We start from the raw sequence: 15,925 nt of genomic DNA, 5'->3' as shown, positions 1-15,925 counted from the left end.
ACAGAACCTTGAGACTATCACAGAGCAGGTGCATTTATACAGAGACTTGATTACACACAGGTGGATTCTATTTATCACCATCAGTCATTTAGGACAACATTGGATCATTCAGAGATCCTCGCTGAACTTCTGGAGTGAGTTTGCTGCACTGAAAGTAAAGGGGCCGAATAATTTTGCACGCCCCACTTTTCATTTTGTTATTAGTTAAAAAAGTTTCAAAAATCCAATAGATTTCGTTCCACTTCACAATTGTGTCCCACTTGTTGGTGATTCTTCACATAAAATAAAAAATTTATATCTTTATGTTTGAAGCCTGAAATGTGGCAAAAGGTTGAAAAGTTCAAGGGGGCCGAATACTTTCGCAAGGCACTGTATATATGGGACTGGAATTTCAAGGCCATTGGAAATCTTCATTACATTAGTATGGCTTTTAGAGTATCTCTGTAAAGTATTAGGACATGGTAGGGAAACAAATCGAACCTGTACAAAATCCTCCTTCAAGGAAGTCCATGTAATTCAGAGCAAATTTTAATACAAATATAGTATAAAAATGGAAATAATAACTATTAAAACTTTTAACACTATTGAATATATTTTCTATGCTGTTTTGTTTCCAGAAAACCCCTCTTTTGATATAAAGAAGCTCATTAAAGAATTTCACAGAACCCAAGGCAAGTGACCACAATGACACTAAATACCCTCGTAGTCTCCTCTATTCAAGACTAAAAAGGTTCAGTTCTTTCAGCCTGTAGAATTCTCTTCTCTAGAGTAGCAATATTCTATGATGTGGTGACCAAAAATAAACACTATATTCTAAATGAAGCCATTCTTGTGCATTATACACTAACCTAATATATACTGTACACTATACTAATGTTATATACTTGATTTAAATTCCATGTTTTTAAATATAGATCTGAGCATATTATTTCACCATTTTAATTGCTTCCCTACATTATTTAGATGTAAATATAAGTAAATGTAAATGTAAGATGTAAATTTTATCCAAATATCTATTTTTAATTTGATTTACATTTTCTACAGTGTTCCTAATTAGGTACCTTCTGCAAATTTTATGTGCCTACTAATTATATTGTACTGTATCATTAATATAAACAAAGAAGAGCAGAGGTCATCCCTGTGGTGCTCCACTATTTACATCACTCCAATCTGAGTATTGCCCTCTTAGCTGTACCTTTCGTTTTCTGTTTAATAACCGAAAAAACAACAGCCTTACGCTCAGTGACAATCCCCCTCCGGGGCTATGGCTGTAAGGTCCTCCCCTTGCAGGGGTCTGCTCTCCCCTCCAGGAGGAGCTCCGTGTGTCTTAAAGGGCCCCACAGCTGCGTCTCGTCCTTAATCAGCTAGGACAGCTGGGATTACTAAGGCAACTTGTCACCCTTAATCCAGGGCTCTGCCTCCTCACTGAACATGCCCACACCTAATGCCACACCGTCTATTTTCTAACAGCTTTACCCAACTCAGGGTCACTGGGGAGCTGGAGCCTATCCCTCCAAGCAATGGGCACAAGGCAGGATAAAGCCCTGGACAGGACACCAGTCCTGCGCAGGGCACACACAGACTCACCCGGACCAGGGCCAGTTTTCTCAGAAGCCAATCAACCCTCCAGCATGTACTTCCGGGAGGAATCCGGAGCACCTGGAAAACCACACAAACACACAGAAAACATACAAACTCCACATGGGACAAGCAGCCTGGTCCAGAATTAAAGCCAATAATGCTAAATGTTGCGCCACTCTGCACACCTGTTTAATAAACATGGTTTATTACATATAATAAACATTGGAACATCTTAGCTCCTACAGCATACTATTTTAGGTCCTGTTTTAGTACTATGCATTATCCCTAAACTATAAATCATGTTCTACAAATACACAAGTGCTGAATTGACTATACTGCATTTTAAAGTGTAAGATATGTGAAACTCCAAAATCCATAATATTGGACGACTTTATCTATTGCAGAAAATATCAATAATACTAGCATTTTGTTTTTCATTGTACTGAAAGTGTAGCTTTTACTAAAGAGATCAAAGCATAAATATGATGCAGATGGACCAATAGGTACTGTAATTAGTTTACAGGTGTAAAAATAAAGTCTACATTATTTCATGTTTTTATTTTCATTAAAGTAGACGTTTGCCTAGTTACAAAGGTTTCAAAATAAGAAACCTGCTTTCAGCTGCCAGGTTGCGATCAGATGGCTTTGAAGCAGAGAGAAGAGCAGAGAGAGGAGCAATCCCAATACCAGCAGAGGCAGCTGGGGATGTTGCCGTTTTAGCTGCCGACAGGCAGAGCTCATCAGAGCTCCTCAGGCAGACTGTTGAGGCTGCTTCACAAGATCCCGGTGCAGGAAACACAGTGCCTGACACGCCTCCTCCAACAGCGACTCGTCAACAGGAATCCTTTTACCCAGACCCCGTGCTGGGATCTCAGGGGGTGCATGTTGTTAGTTGCAACTCCCCTTTTGTTCCAGGGAAATTGAAATTGCCTAACGCTCAGGCAAAAAACAACAAAGCTGCACAGATCCCTGCTTCGCGTGTCAATCCTGCTGGCAGTCTGTCAAGCAGGGCGGGAGATGTGGTCCCTCTAGGAAGGTTTTCTGAGACGGAGAGCACGAAAGAAGCAGCTTTCATTATCTCTTGCTCCGAGAATGTCCCTGTTGTCATTGCGCCAGGCACCAGGGGAAGAGGCATCTCTCCGCAGGGAATTCCCAAAGGATTTGCTTGTCCAGACGTTTCAGCAGCCAAAACAGAAGAAAGTATTGCAGCTGCAGTGGCGGTTGGTAGCCCTGGTGCTATTCTGACAGGCAGAGAAGGTGGTTTAGTTGTTGGAAAAGACCTTCGTAAGACAGCAGCAGTCCACACTGTGGCACAAGCTAAAGAAGATGGTAAAAAGAGCCCAGATTTAGAAAGATTCCCGGAAGAAATCAATCAAGCTCCTTCTCCTGAATACCCTGTTGCTAGAGCAGTCTTCAACAGCACATCATTTAGTCAGTGACCCTTTAGAAAAAGAGAGAGAATATTTACTAAGAACTGGTGAATATTGCACAACATACATGGCTGTTCTTCAGGAAACACTGTCCAACAAAACTCCAGTTTTTAACCACAATGCACAATCTGAATTACCCAGAGGACCAGAGCCAGCCAACTCTCTCCTTGAGAAGAACATGATTCCAGAGGAGTCTTTACCTAAAGCTGCCCCTGCGTCAGCCCTGAGAAAGGAAGCTGGTAAGAGTAACTATTAGGATAACGTTCTGTACTTGTTAATGCCGGTTTCCACAAAAAATAGTTATAACTTCCATCCATCCATTTTCTACTCTCTTTATTCTTAGCCGGAGCCTATCCCAGCAAGCAATGGGCGCAAGGCATTACAGGACACACACAGACTTGCACACACACTCACACCAGGGACAACTTTCCCAGATGCCAGTTAAGCTACAGTACCTGTATGCCTGTACAGTACACACAACCCAGGCCCCCAACACTAATCACTGCGCAACCATGCTGCCCAGTTATAACTACTGTATCGCAATATTTGTTTTCCACGTGCAAAGGATTCGTTAAGCAAACCAAGAGGTTCATAACTGAACAAATTCTACATAACTGAACATAATTCTATGTTAACTACCAGTGAGCTGTTTCATGGAAAATGTTAAAATGGATTCAAATTGTATAATAGACTGAACATACTAGGAAAGACCCTTGTGTACTGTATGTGTGTGTAAAACTTCATACCGTCCATGCTGGAAAGCAGATAGTTAAAAGACTGTGAGATGCAAATGTGCTTTTGCTCTTCTGGCAGATGAGGAACGACAAAAGACGGCTCAGGAAACACCCCTCTTATCCGAGGAAGTGTCCGGCGGTGCTGTTCAAGGCAACCTCGAGAATGACGTTTGGGTTCTCTACCAGCTCAGCGATTTTGCGGCGCAAGGAAGTTCACACGCTGCTTCCCACGGACAGCTGCTGCACACTTTCTGGCAGCAGCAAGTGCTTTTTCACAGGCCAACGCTTCGTCCTGGTTTTCAACAATACTGTCATCACTGCGGCGTCTGTCAGAGCGGTGTTCTTCACCCCAGCCCGGTGTCCCTGCTAAGTGCCTGGCAGGTTCTTGCCCTTTCCGCAGGCTCAGTCCTTACCCCCGGCGGTGGAGCAGGAGCCCGGTCGTTTCTGCAGAGATCCCCTCCCTTGCGGTGTGTTCAGTTAGGTCCGAGCTGCGCAGACCTGCCTCCTCACGCACACGTGGCCAGCGAGTGTCCAGCAGCGGGGTTTCCTCCTGGAAAACGCATATTTGCTCTGTCGCTAAGAAGCTACAGCGGCCAGCGAACAGAGGCTTCTGTACCAATTTTTGTTGCGATTCTGGATAACAAACCGGACTCCAGACACCCCAGATACATCTCTATCCCCATACCTGTGGTAGAGGATCCTCCACAGACCTGGAGAGCTAGCGCCGTCATTCCAGTCTGTTCCCCAGCATACAGTATGTACCAGTTGGCAGCCTGGTCAATGCATCCTTGCAGGGGGAATACGGGAGCAGATGCCCCTACAGTGCCCCACCCAAAGGGATCTATTTAGACATCACCGACAGGAGAAGCCATCATGGACAGCACTCAGGTATGGAAAGAATGTTAATGCTTGTGTTCACTTTAGATTGCCAAAGTACCGTAGGAAGCTTGCTTGTACTGTTCATGTTTACAGTAGATTGGCAGATTCTCTAGTTTGGAGTCCCAGTCGTGTGAGATGTCAGTTTACTAATGCTACTTGGTGATTATAAGTGATCAAAGTACAGTAGGTGATCAGACTGAAATCAAAGCGAGGTCTAGGACTGCTTTATCACACTGTAAGCTCCCCACTTTGGGACACAGCTCTTCCCACACCTATCTGACCTCAGTCAGTTTGTTACGTACATCATCCTATTTGCTTGAAATGATGGAGAAAAGGACCCCAACCTAACTACCATCACAACTACTTCCAATTACTGTCAAAGGAGAAAGGAGGGGTGTTTTTCCATTGTCCATTCAATGTAATTTGTCAGAATATGGCATTTATCTTGAGGAATCTGTAAGGGTATTTTTTTTCAAAAACTAAAGTTTTTTTCTGATAAAATCTCATAATTGTCATGTCTTTTTCTATTATCTTGAAAATGACCAGACAGATTTCACCATAAATTCTAAAATAGGACCCCTTCTAGTCCTACCTACGTAACATCAAGTAAAAATTTTAACATGAATGCATTTAATCTTATATTTTATACCTAGAAATACTAAACATTTCACTATTGGTTAATAGTTAAATCTACAATTGAGAAGACTCCAGGAAGATTGATAGAATGACTGAATCAGATTTATTTTAACAAATGGTAAAAATAAAAGGTCAGCCTTAGCAGTTTAACTCATGTATTAACATGCAAATTACATCTTTCTGTAACAGCACAACTGGCAGTCTGACCTCCTCAGGAACATAGAGACCTGAAGTGGTTTACATCTGGAAGATAAACATTCACCTACTGTTTCCGCTGTTAATAAATGCATGTGTTCAAAGCTACGTTCGTCCTTTCTGGTCATTTCAAATAAAAAATAAGGATGCACACAGAGAATCTAGGCTCTTATTAACATCTACAGCAGAGAAAATGAAAAACTGTTGAGGCTGCACTTCTTATAAACTGTGTAAGATAAGACTCATCAACATTTTATGGGGTTGGACAGCACAGATGGGACATTGCGAGTTCCTAATCATAATTATATAACTGTTTACCAATGATCAGCTACACATTTGTTTAATCAAATAAAGGAAATTGCAATGTTATTCCTATACAACAATAAGCTTTTATTTAGCAGCATTTAGAACTGTTTTTAACATTTTTAATTACATGATAATGAGAACATGAGTTAAAACGTTGTATGTAAAGAGCCCATTGGCCCATTTATGTACATACAACAAAACTTCTTTGTTTTTACATTTAAATACAGCATAATTCATACTTATTACTGCATCTACCCACACAAAAAACAGAAACATAATCAGTGCAGTGCTGTGACAGTACAGGTATTGCTAGAAACTGGGTAGATTCACAGGGATCTTAACCTCAAAAGCAGCAACCATTTAACTGAGATTCCATTCAGTGGTATACTTCTAACTTATCCTCCATCATAATACTCTCCTCCAGTTATATACTTCAACAAAGATTTAAAAGTTGTGTGTTAAGTTTTTATGAAACCTAGAAATAACTGAATGTTCAGGTGGGTCCAATTTACTTTCAGAAAGGCTGATAACTTGAGTTCAACTCCGGTGAAAACGAGACCTCCTGGAGACTGATCTCTTTCTGAGGCTTATAGCCCTATTCATGATTTTTATATTAGGAGATAGACTATGCCTTTTTAGACATGGAAAGAATAAAGAGGAAAATTGCACAATCTTGGGCTAAATGGGTCTTCCGGGGAAGAAACACTGAAGAGTGGAAATGGGTGTCCAGTATGGACACTTTGAATAAAACATGTACAATCTCAGCCATGGCATCACTAATTTAAAAACCATAATGCTACTGAAATAGAACAGCCCGGCTTCAGCATCTTTAACTCTGTTTTCATTACAAATAAAAGTACATTTTTTACACTTCACTGCTGTACAAGTCCTGTAGAGATAACATAAATGGCTTCTTTATTCTTGAAGCAAGCCTTTGGTGCTGGGGAGAAACACCGCAACATGACAGATCACATTCAACTCAAAACACTGCATTAAACATAAAACCGAGTGGTTAACGTCAAAGAGGAAACGGGTCTACTTGGTTTAACATGGTCAATCAATACAAAGGTCAAAACAGTCTTAGATTGTTTCCAGGGGGATTTTTTTGCTTCAACACAGGGACAAAAAAATAAGTCTTAATAATCACTGAGCACTTCCACTAAATCTCATACTTCAGCTATTCACATCATGTTATCTGCTGTAAGGTAATTATAGTGCCTCTATGTGCATTTTGTATCACTAAAATTCTCTCTGCAATGTGTTAAAATAATCTCTTGGACCCCAAATGTGACATTGATTAGAAATGGCTTGTTTGTATTTGTTACCGACAGGAGTTCACACAAACCAAGAAGTCTGTAAATCCTATAAAAATAATTCAGCAGATTACAATCTCGATTTAAATTAGTCTTTTTTTTAAAAAAAAGCATTAAAATGGAATTCAAGTTCAGGTTTTAACAACTCATGCTTGCATTGGTCCTATACAAATATGAAATCAATAAATATCAGGCAGCTGAGAATAGTTCCTGTCCCAGTATCCGCTGGAGTATAGCCAGTCTGCGGAGCTGTTGTAGGGGTTGGGGCCCTGGTGAAACCACCTGAGACACAATAACAAATAAATCACCGAACAATTAATTACAGGTCACTTCAAACAACCACTGCCAAATGGCCAAGACTTAATTGTTTGCCCCTTTTTCAGATTGCTCACAGTGGCAGCAGCAGTTTCCAGTCAGCCACTGGAACGCACGGTCATTTCTCTCCAATATCCATATCTGTGAGCGATGGTTAACGGGCTGGTGGTACCCCATTACATGAATTGATTTGTGTCGTCTCCCCTTTTGGTTACTCCAGCATTTCATATGCATCTGTTACAGTATATATTTATGTGGTTCCCAAGTTAGAATTTGGTGAAGAGAAAAACTACAGCTTATGGCAGTTTTCACTCTTTCATACAAGTGTATGTATCGGCGATGCCATTACAGCTCCAATGAGAAATGGCAGAGACTCTCAGTCCCTGGAAGAGCCTCTGTCACAGTTTATTGTACAGATTACACCTGCTTTTTAACTTGAATATTTAATTCAGTTTTAAAAGGAACATGGAGAAAAAGTGGCTTTCCAATGAGATATCAAAACCAAGTTAAAACAACACAGAAAACATTTTTTTTTAAAGTAGAAAACAGCATTTCCCTTCAATAGCCCATTCTTAATACACACGCACTCAAAACGCAGGCCATTGCATGTCGAACGATTCAGACATGGTAAACCAAGAAGCAGAATTTACGAGTACAGCAATCTGAAAGGCAAGCTTGTTTGAACCACGGTTATTGTCCATGCCATTTCTGTGTCGTGAGTCATTAAACTGTCATTAATAGAGCCAAGGCTGGAATTTGCTGGTTTTAGTGCCTAACTGTGGTCCAAACTCAAGACTTCAGAGAAGCAAATCAGCCTTCACAAAGTGGATTCTTGACCTTGCAGACCAGGCCTTGATAACTCTCTGTCCTAAACTGCGCAAATCGAAATGAATCAGTACTGTACATTACTTTGCCATCAACAAAGATGTACAGGACAGCTAGATAGTCTCATGCAGTGAATATTGTGTGAAGTTCTAAGTCTACACGAAAGGGCACATTCTGCACAGTCTGCTGTGTGCCCTTCAGATCATTCACACCTCTTCAGCACTCACCCAGAAACATTCAGGAGGCTTGAATTATTCATGGCTCTGCATGACCTGCAGTGTTCAGTACTCTGAGAACAGAACTCTTAATCTCTTGCTTATGTTGTGCTGAATGTCAGGCCTAAAAATCAGCAATGATTACTAGAAAAGGACCTTCCTCTTTAAAAAGGCCAGAAGTTAAGGGGACTAGGAAGTTATTTTAACATTTCTACTTTTATAATATTGGTTCTGACTTTCATGTAAGTAAATAGCTCCACCTTTCTATATTTAAAATTAGCTTTTTCATTCTGAGAAAAAAGGACCATTAGGAGAAGATGAGAAAACTTCATAAACTGTATAGATAGTCCTAAAAAGTAAAAAGTACATACAAAACACATATTGTTTTGATTGGGTTATATAGCACATGCTTTTAAATTAACAACCATATACAGTACTGCACATGTATTAGAAAAGGATTTGAAGTTACCATCTACTTGGGCTCTTTATTCTTCTCAAGTTACTATAGCAAAGGTTAGTTATAAAGTACTACACAGATGCTTTAGTAGTGCAGAATTAGTTTTGTTCTGGTTGAACATGTTGTACAATCACTCGATTACCTCCCCATTCTGAACAGAAGAATGTTTACAAACAAGACATTTGTTCTATCTAGATTCTCTGGTTGCTAGTAGCTTCAGTCTCTGTTTGTACACTAGAAGTACAAACATTCATCAGAGTCACTGTATTGATACCTCACACAGCTTACTCGAATAAATAAGAAAACACTATTGAAACACAGCCCCAGTGTTAAAAACCTATGATGCTATAAAATGACAATTCCTGCAGATGGCAAATCATGGAAAAAACAAAGGAAATCTTTGCGAACTTAAAACAACACATCAGTGGAGACAACTCTCTTAGATGCTTAAAACATTTATCAAGAGGGTCTGAAGAGCATTAAAGAGCACTAAAATAGATTTTCTTGGCACCAGTGACAGCAATCTGTGAATCACCAGGGAATAGAAAAGATGGGAACAGGCTCATTAGTATGGTCACACCTGTTAGATTCACCAAAATCCCAGTTACAGTCTCCCAAGAGCTCGATTGCAAGGCATTCCTGAAATGAATTTAAACAGGTGCCAGACCTACTCCAGGCCCGTCTGTGACAGAATACTACACAGAGCCATCGAGGAAGTCTAAGATAGATCAGCCGGTCTGCATAGTCTTCAGGAGGGAAAGTTTCCCTACTCAGGTGGTCTAGTTCTTGGTCTCATATGAGTGACGAGCCAAGGACTAATGTTACTATACAGTATGTGAGAAAGCTGTAAAGGAACAAGACCAGGCTGCTTGAAGAAGCTTTAAAAACAATTCGGTCAGTTCCTGTGTGAGATAGTAAGGCAGGGTCCCCTTAAGAGGGTTTGAGCAGATTTATAAACTAAAGTGCAATAAACTGCATTTCGTTTGTTACAAAAATGGCCATTTCTGAAGAGCAAAAGCACATTTTCTTATAATGCTCCCGAAAATGTACAAGCAGCTCTTTAGACAATCTCTCTTAGCTGTCAAAAATGCTGTGTTTAGGAGAGATTCTTGCAAATGCACTAGAACTTATTCAGCAGTTATTTTGTTACTTCGAAATATCACAGACATCCATTTCCCAGCTTCCGCATGTAAGGAGCCAACTTAATGAACCCTTTCTCTCAGATCAAACCCTACAATTACTTACAGTACGAAATCTAACTTCCCGATATAAATCATTGATGATTAATTTTCTTAAGCAAACATTTTAAAATACACAACAGATATATTGAGAGCTATTTTTGAATCTAATTCTCTGTATAATTGATTTATCAAGCATATTACCACAGTGATATGTGCATGCTATTTCACTTAGTTCAAATCCTAGAAGTGGACATTGTTAGCTGAAGTTGACACCGTCAACAACTTTATCTTTCCCTGAAACACAAACCAGAAAGATCACATTACTAGTTTGTGCAACACGAGTGGCAATTTTAAGCATTCCAAGGGTTCAGAGTCACAAAGAAACAATGCAGTTGGAGGAAATAAGGTTAAAGAACACTCCTTTGCAGTAAGGAAGAAATAAATACAAAAAAATCATAGAATTTAATCTATTTTTGGCATCTCTTGAGGAAGAAGAGTCAATCCAATTACCTCTATTTGTGATGCATATATATTTTCTTATCTTCTGAACAGAACCAGTTTCAGAAACTCCAGGAACTAGATCCAGTTGTTTTATTTTCCTCATTTTGTGCTGCTGAGGTGTTTTTAGTTTATTTCTGCACAACAAAAGCATCCATTGTAGTACTTCAGTGTTGGTAGTGCAACTACGACACAGGGTTCTACTTGGAACAAACCAAAGCAAACCATAACGCAAACAACTCAAACCTGGGGCCGAGAGCAGGGATTCTTCTCATGAAAAGAAAAGAGAAACAACGGGAACTAAATTAGGAGAACACACAGCATAAATGACAAAATTTTAAAATGTAAATATATCAGTAGTTGAGAACAAGCACAATATTTTGAATGGTGATGGAAAAAAACCTCACAGGACAGTGAAGTTTAATACTGTAATAGACATTATCCTGTGAAATAAGCTTATATAGCTTTTTAAATATTAATAGGAGACATTAAACTTTGAAAGGTGTAGGAGACAACTGATTTTAAATGTTTTTAAGACCACTTCAAGACTTCAGTTTTAACGGATGTTAAGGACTCCCCCTAGAGAAAGTCACAAAATGTACTCAAACCGTAAGGAAATAATAATTTTGTTTTTATTTAAAAAATTTAAACGGTTTATGCAAAGTATGTAAATAAAGTACTGCAGTTTACTATTCACAAAACTGATACAGAGAACCCTTTTTAAAGACATTTACAGTATGCCCCCTTAAATACTTTCTGTTGTATATTTCTGTGGCTGGAATATCTCATAACCACTCACAGAGAATAATCCTATTCCCTGGCACAGCAACAAACACTAAACCCATCCCGCACAAGCCTAGGACCTTCCTCATTCCACAAGTCCACTCACCTGGTCTTCCACTCATCGTCCGATTTGGAGCGGTTTTTTCGGGCTGCTCTCTGCTTCTCCTCTAGTCTCTTCTTCTCTTCACTTGCCAGATCTGCACAGTGGGGGTGGGGGGTGGGGTGGTGTGGATGCAGAGAACATTTCTGTCAGCCCTTGTAAAACATGGAGCAGCCCGATACGTTTTCACCCGGTGTTGTTTGCCAAACACGGGAATTCAAAATGTGAACATTTCCAATTTTCTGACTTTTTTAACTTTAATCAGAGGCGTTTATTTTGATACAACATATGGATACAAAATGTGAACAGAACCACCCCCCCACCCCCCAGCACCACCACAGCCAGGGAGAAGAGACTTGAGGGAAAGCCAGGCCTGAGGCTGGGGTTCGACCTGGCCCTGTCACTAGCCAACTGTGACTGACTGTGGCCATGCACAAGCGCACAACTGGCTGAGCTCCACAGCTCCACCGAGGCAGGGAAGGCCAGGGACTTCTGGGCTCCTGGGGTCATAGGGAATGTGACTCTCCATACGCTGCAGGTGCACAGTGTTCTGTCTTGAGCTGTGCAGCCTGTGGCGTGTCAAAGGAATGCAGGGTCAGAGGAGTTCCTCCCTCTTGGTTGAGCCCAGACGTGCAAATCACCACGTCCCAGGTTCCAGGCTGCAGGGCGGCGGGGGTGGGAGGGACAGTGTACAGCCAAACACTACTGGAAACTAAATCTTCATAAAAGCTGCAGTTAAACCAGTTCTTATAACTGAAATATGGATAGTAAAATTCATGGATTTAGAAAAAAATATTTTAATAATTCATATTATGTTAGTTAAGAACCTGTTTTTCCATCACATAAAGACAACACAAAGACATTAGGGGAAAAAAAAATAATTTCTTTCCATAAAAATATTTGTCACCAAACAATATTTAAACCATGTGAATATGTGAGAACTGCGTGGAAAGGTTAACAAGTTTTTACCTGAGCTTTTGTGGGTTCATGAAATAACACTGTAACATGCAATGACCACATTGCTCTAAGCCCCTTAGTTACAAAATGCCACTCTACCTATATCTCCATTTTCCATTGCTCGAATGTCGGGTCTCAGCCGGCAGTCTGTTTTTGGAATAACACCTTCCATTTCTTTATCTAGTTCATTCAGCTGCATGGCAAAGGTGGTGAAGTTGTACATCTACAAATAAACAGACAACAAAATAATCTAAAGATTTCCCATTTGTGTAATAAGCACAAGGCTATGGAGCATTTCTGATAAAAATCTTGACATCAGACAAATCAAAATAGGCATTCATTCAAAATTGTGGGAGGAGTGATTCCCTTTGCTAATGAGTGATTTTGGTATTCTGAAGAGCATTGTTTAAGAGGCTTTTGATGTAGCTCAGCAGTGCTGAAGCTAAATTACTTTTAGGTCTACCCACAAGCAGCCTTGTGTTTCAAGTTAGCGGCGATACCTTAAAGCAAAGCAAAATGAAAGATTGGAAAGCCTTCTCTGCTCGGCTGTAAAATGAAACTGATATGGGAAGCCTAACAAAAACACATTTTGTGATTTGAATTGGACAAATCACAAAATACGTTTTAGGATACTTGAACAACATGAGCCTCCACCTGGAATGAAGTGACTATTTTAAACCAGCTGTGAAAGAGCCCAAGCGGAGGAGGCGTGTGACGCGCCCACCTGTGCCGAGTTGGGTGGCCTGGGGGCTATCCTCCAAAGAAGCTCACTTCCTGGAATCACCTGCACAGACTCAGCATCTGGCCGTGGCATTTCATCAGGGTCTTCAGCACTGGAGCTCTGTGAAGGACAAACAGAGCACTGATGCATTCCAGCACAGTGGATTCAAATTCAGTGCACCTGACATGGAGTCCAGGGTTCATATCTTTCAGGACAGTGGCCAACATAAACATGCAGAAAGAGTCTTCCTGCCCATTGGTGGTTGACGTCTGGTAGGTCACAAAGGAGTATGGCTACTACACATATCAGTAAGTGCTCGAGTCCACCTTTTAATTTTAAAAACATTCTGGAAACCTGTAAAACACTACAGCAGGTATCATGTTCAAAATATGTAATATGGTTAAAATGTTAAGATGCTGCTTCTTTTAGTAAGTTGCAATTGTCTGAGAATTCCCTGAAAGCACACAAAAAAATCTGGATTAGCAAACACCAAATTTAAAGGTTATAGTTCTGAATTTCAAAGCAGGCACTAAAGTGCCTCATCCAGGTACTCATGGGCCCCATGTTTGTTCCATCCATGACAAACATGCACATAATCACACCAGGGCCAGTTCTTCTCAAAAACCAATTAACCCACCAGCCGGTCTCTGGACTGCAGGAGGAAGGCAGAGCACCTGGAGGAAACCTACGAGAACTTGTGCAGAACATGCAAACTCCATGCAAACAGCTCCCTGGGAAGCTAACCTAGGGTCGCAGCCATGCTAACCGCAGCGCCACTGTGCTGCCCTAATGGATGTCATCCTTCACTCAAACCTTCAAGGTCATGGATAGTTTCCAACATGGATTTCCCTTCTGGGAAATCTGACACACGATTTAAGATTTGGGCTACAAAAGGGATTACGGCAATATGTACTATAAAGAAACAACACCATCTGAAAAACACTGAAGATCCATCACAACAATATAATCTGGAAAAAAAATATATTTTTATAGATATCTTCAAATCAGACATTATATAAATAGCTGGAGAAAGCAGCCACATATAAAGAATAGTAATAAACTGCTTGATCATTTTATAGCTGCATATCAACAAGGTAATTTGAAAAATATAATATCAAAGCTATACAGTAGTACTGAATATATGAAAAAAGACTCAACAGAATATATTAAAATAAAATGGGAAAAATAAATCAACACAACAATTTCTATGGATCAATGGAATTATACGTGTAGATTTCAACAAAGCTCTACAAGTTCACAGACTTGGGAATGGGAATTTGACCCATTTTTTTTTTCAGCCCTAAAATTTCAGCCAACCAAAAAGGCAGTAGTTCACAATATTGAAGATTCTGTGGAGAGCAAGATGTGACTCATTCACACATATTTTGGTCATGCCCCAAAATACACCAATACTGGAAATCTGCGTAACTCTTAATAATTTAGTAAATGTGAATATACCATGTTATATACTTGGGCAAGTTCGACTTTGATAATATTGAAGTAAAAGATAGATATATACAATACTAGGGATTCTTCTAGCAGCTAGTAAAAAAAGCAATTACATGAAAATGGCTTATAAAAGACCCTCCAACACATGAACAATGGGTTAAAGTTGATGAGGCCTATATAATGGAAAAAATAACTTTTTCTTTCGGATTGCAGGCAGAGAGGTTAAGCAAATACTGGAAAACATGGATTAAAATTGATCTCCCTACAGGAACCTGATTTTAGTTTAGGAGAAAATATGTAGGCAAATGTTTATTCTGCTATTTTGGTTATGTTTGGTTTGTAAATCCTTTCATTGCTAAATAAAAAGCAAAAAAAACCCTGCAAGATCAGATTTTTTGTGTGCAGCTAAGTTTGCCAGCAGGAAGGGTTATGCCTGAAGATTAATAGTACCTCAAGAACCATCATTAAATAGGAGGGGATGGGGGCTCGGCAGCCTAATTACACTCACACCTGGAAGCACATTCGTCACTGTGCTGTGGGACACATCCACAGTGTAGGTGCTGGGTACTGGGCAGCTGTGGCAGGGAGAGCCAGGTGCAACCTTAGTCTGGAACACCGGTACAGTGTTACACAGATTCTATATGCAAGTCGCAACTGTCTACTACGTTTGGGGAGGAAAAACATACTGTTCTAGACAGATTCCAAATTAAGACTAACACCTAATTTGCATAGTTCTCCATTCCATCGAAATGGAGGAGAGCTGGTTTAGATAAGGAAAAAAAAGAGAACAACCTCTGTTAACAAAATATGTTCAGAACTTGAATTAAGTAAGACAAGAACTCCTAGTTTACGTCAAGTCTGTATTTCTTTTTTTGTTAATTGCATTGGACAAACTAAGCGTCAAATGTCACATTCATATCATATGAACTATGATGTCGATGTGTTTAGATTTTATACATACTGGTTTACTGCTTTTCTTGTCCTCTGAGCTCTTCTTGTCCGTTTTCTTGTGGGCATCAAATGTTGCTGCGTCGACAGTGTACAGGCATTCAGTCCATTTGCCATATAGTGCACACAGCTTCTTTTTGCTGCAAAAACAGTTGGTAAAACTGTGCCATAAGACTTGACCTCAGTCTTATGCTAAAAGAATAAAGACTTTCATAACTAGTCAAAAATGCATTTGCATTTTCCAAATCATTGCGCCCTTTTTCCATATAAAGCTTATCTTAACAAAATATATTGAGAAGATGTAGTCCAGCATGTGACACTGGTACCATGCAATCTGAATGACCCTTTGTTTCTTAAGAATGCCAGCATATTGCATTTGAAGTGAGGACATGTGGGGCGAAT

General features: G+C 40.0%; 2 protein-coding genes across 3 annotated transcripts in view; one reads left to right on the top strand and one right to left on the bottom strand.

Moving 5' to 3' along the window:
• Positions 1 to 2,432: 2,432 nt before the first annotated feature.
• On the top strand, positions 2,433 to 5,559 carry LOC107078152 (uncharacterized). Its single transcript, XM_069191656.1, has 3 exons — positions 2,433 to 3,250; positions 3,825 to 4,633; positions 5,450 to 5,559. The coding sequence occupies exons 1-2, from the start codon at positions 3,079 to 3,081 to the stop codon at positions 4,592 to 4,594; spliced, it is 942 nt and encodes a 313-aa protein (XP_069047757.1). The 5' UTR covers positions 2,433 to 3,078; the 3' UTR covers positions 4,595 to 4,633; positions 5,450 to 5,559.
• The window catches only part of osbpl1a (oxysterol binding protein-like 1A), a 53,265-nt gene continuing 42,684 nt past the window's right edge, over positions 5,345 to 15,925 (bottom strand). Inside the window, exons 24-29 of one of the 2 annotated variants that reach the window (XM_015353841.2) lie at positions 15,537 to 15,663; positions 13,130 to 13,246; positions 12,505 to 12,628; positions 11,455 to 11,545; positions 10,812 to 10,832; positions 5,345 to 7,356 (exon numbers count right to left, since the gene is read on the bottom strand). In XM_015353841.2, the coding sequence (XP_015209327.2) occupies positions 7,254 to 7,356; positions 10,812 to 10,832; positions 11,455 to 11,545; positions 12,505 to 12,628; positions 13,130 to 13,246; positions 15,537 to 15,663 (583 nt within the window). In that variant the 3' untranslated portion in view covers positions 5,345 to 7,253. The remainder of the gene's footprint in view (positions 7,357 to 10,811; positions 10,833 to 11,454; positions 11,546 to 12,504; positions 12,629 to 13,129; positions 13,247 to 15,536; positions 15,664 to 15,925) is intronic. The other variant, XM_006634049.3, reaches the window with a different exon arrangement.

Source organism: Lepisosteus oculatus, chromosome 6, assembly GCF_040954835.1.
Source record: "Lepisosteus oculatus isolate fLepOcu1 chromosome 6, fLepOcu1.hap2, whole genome shotgun sequence".
Taxonomy (NCBI): Eukaryota; Metazoa; Chordata; class Actinopteri; order Semionotiformes; family Lepisosteidae; genus Lepisosteus; species Lepisosteus oculatus.
Note: the sequence above shows the minus strand (reverse complement) of the source record. Positions and strands in the feature narration are given on the sequence as shown.

Coding starts and splice junctions, on each gene's coding strand:
- LOC107078152 (XM_069191656.1), top strand. CDS start 3,079: ATGGCTGTTCTTCAGGAAACACTGTCCAACAAAACTCCAGTTTTTAAC. Junction 3,251..3,824: donor AGCCCTGAGAAAGGAAGCTG/GTAAGAGTAACT, acceptor CTCTTCTGGCAG/ATGAGGAACGACAAAAGACG.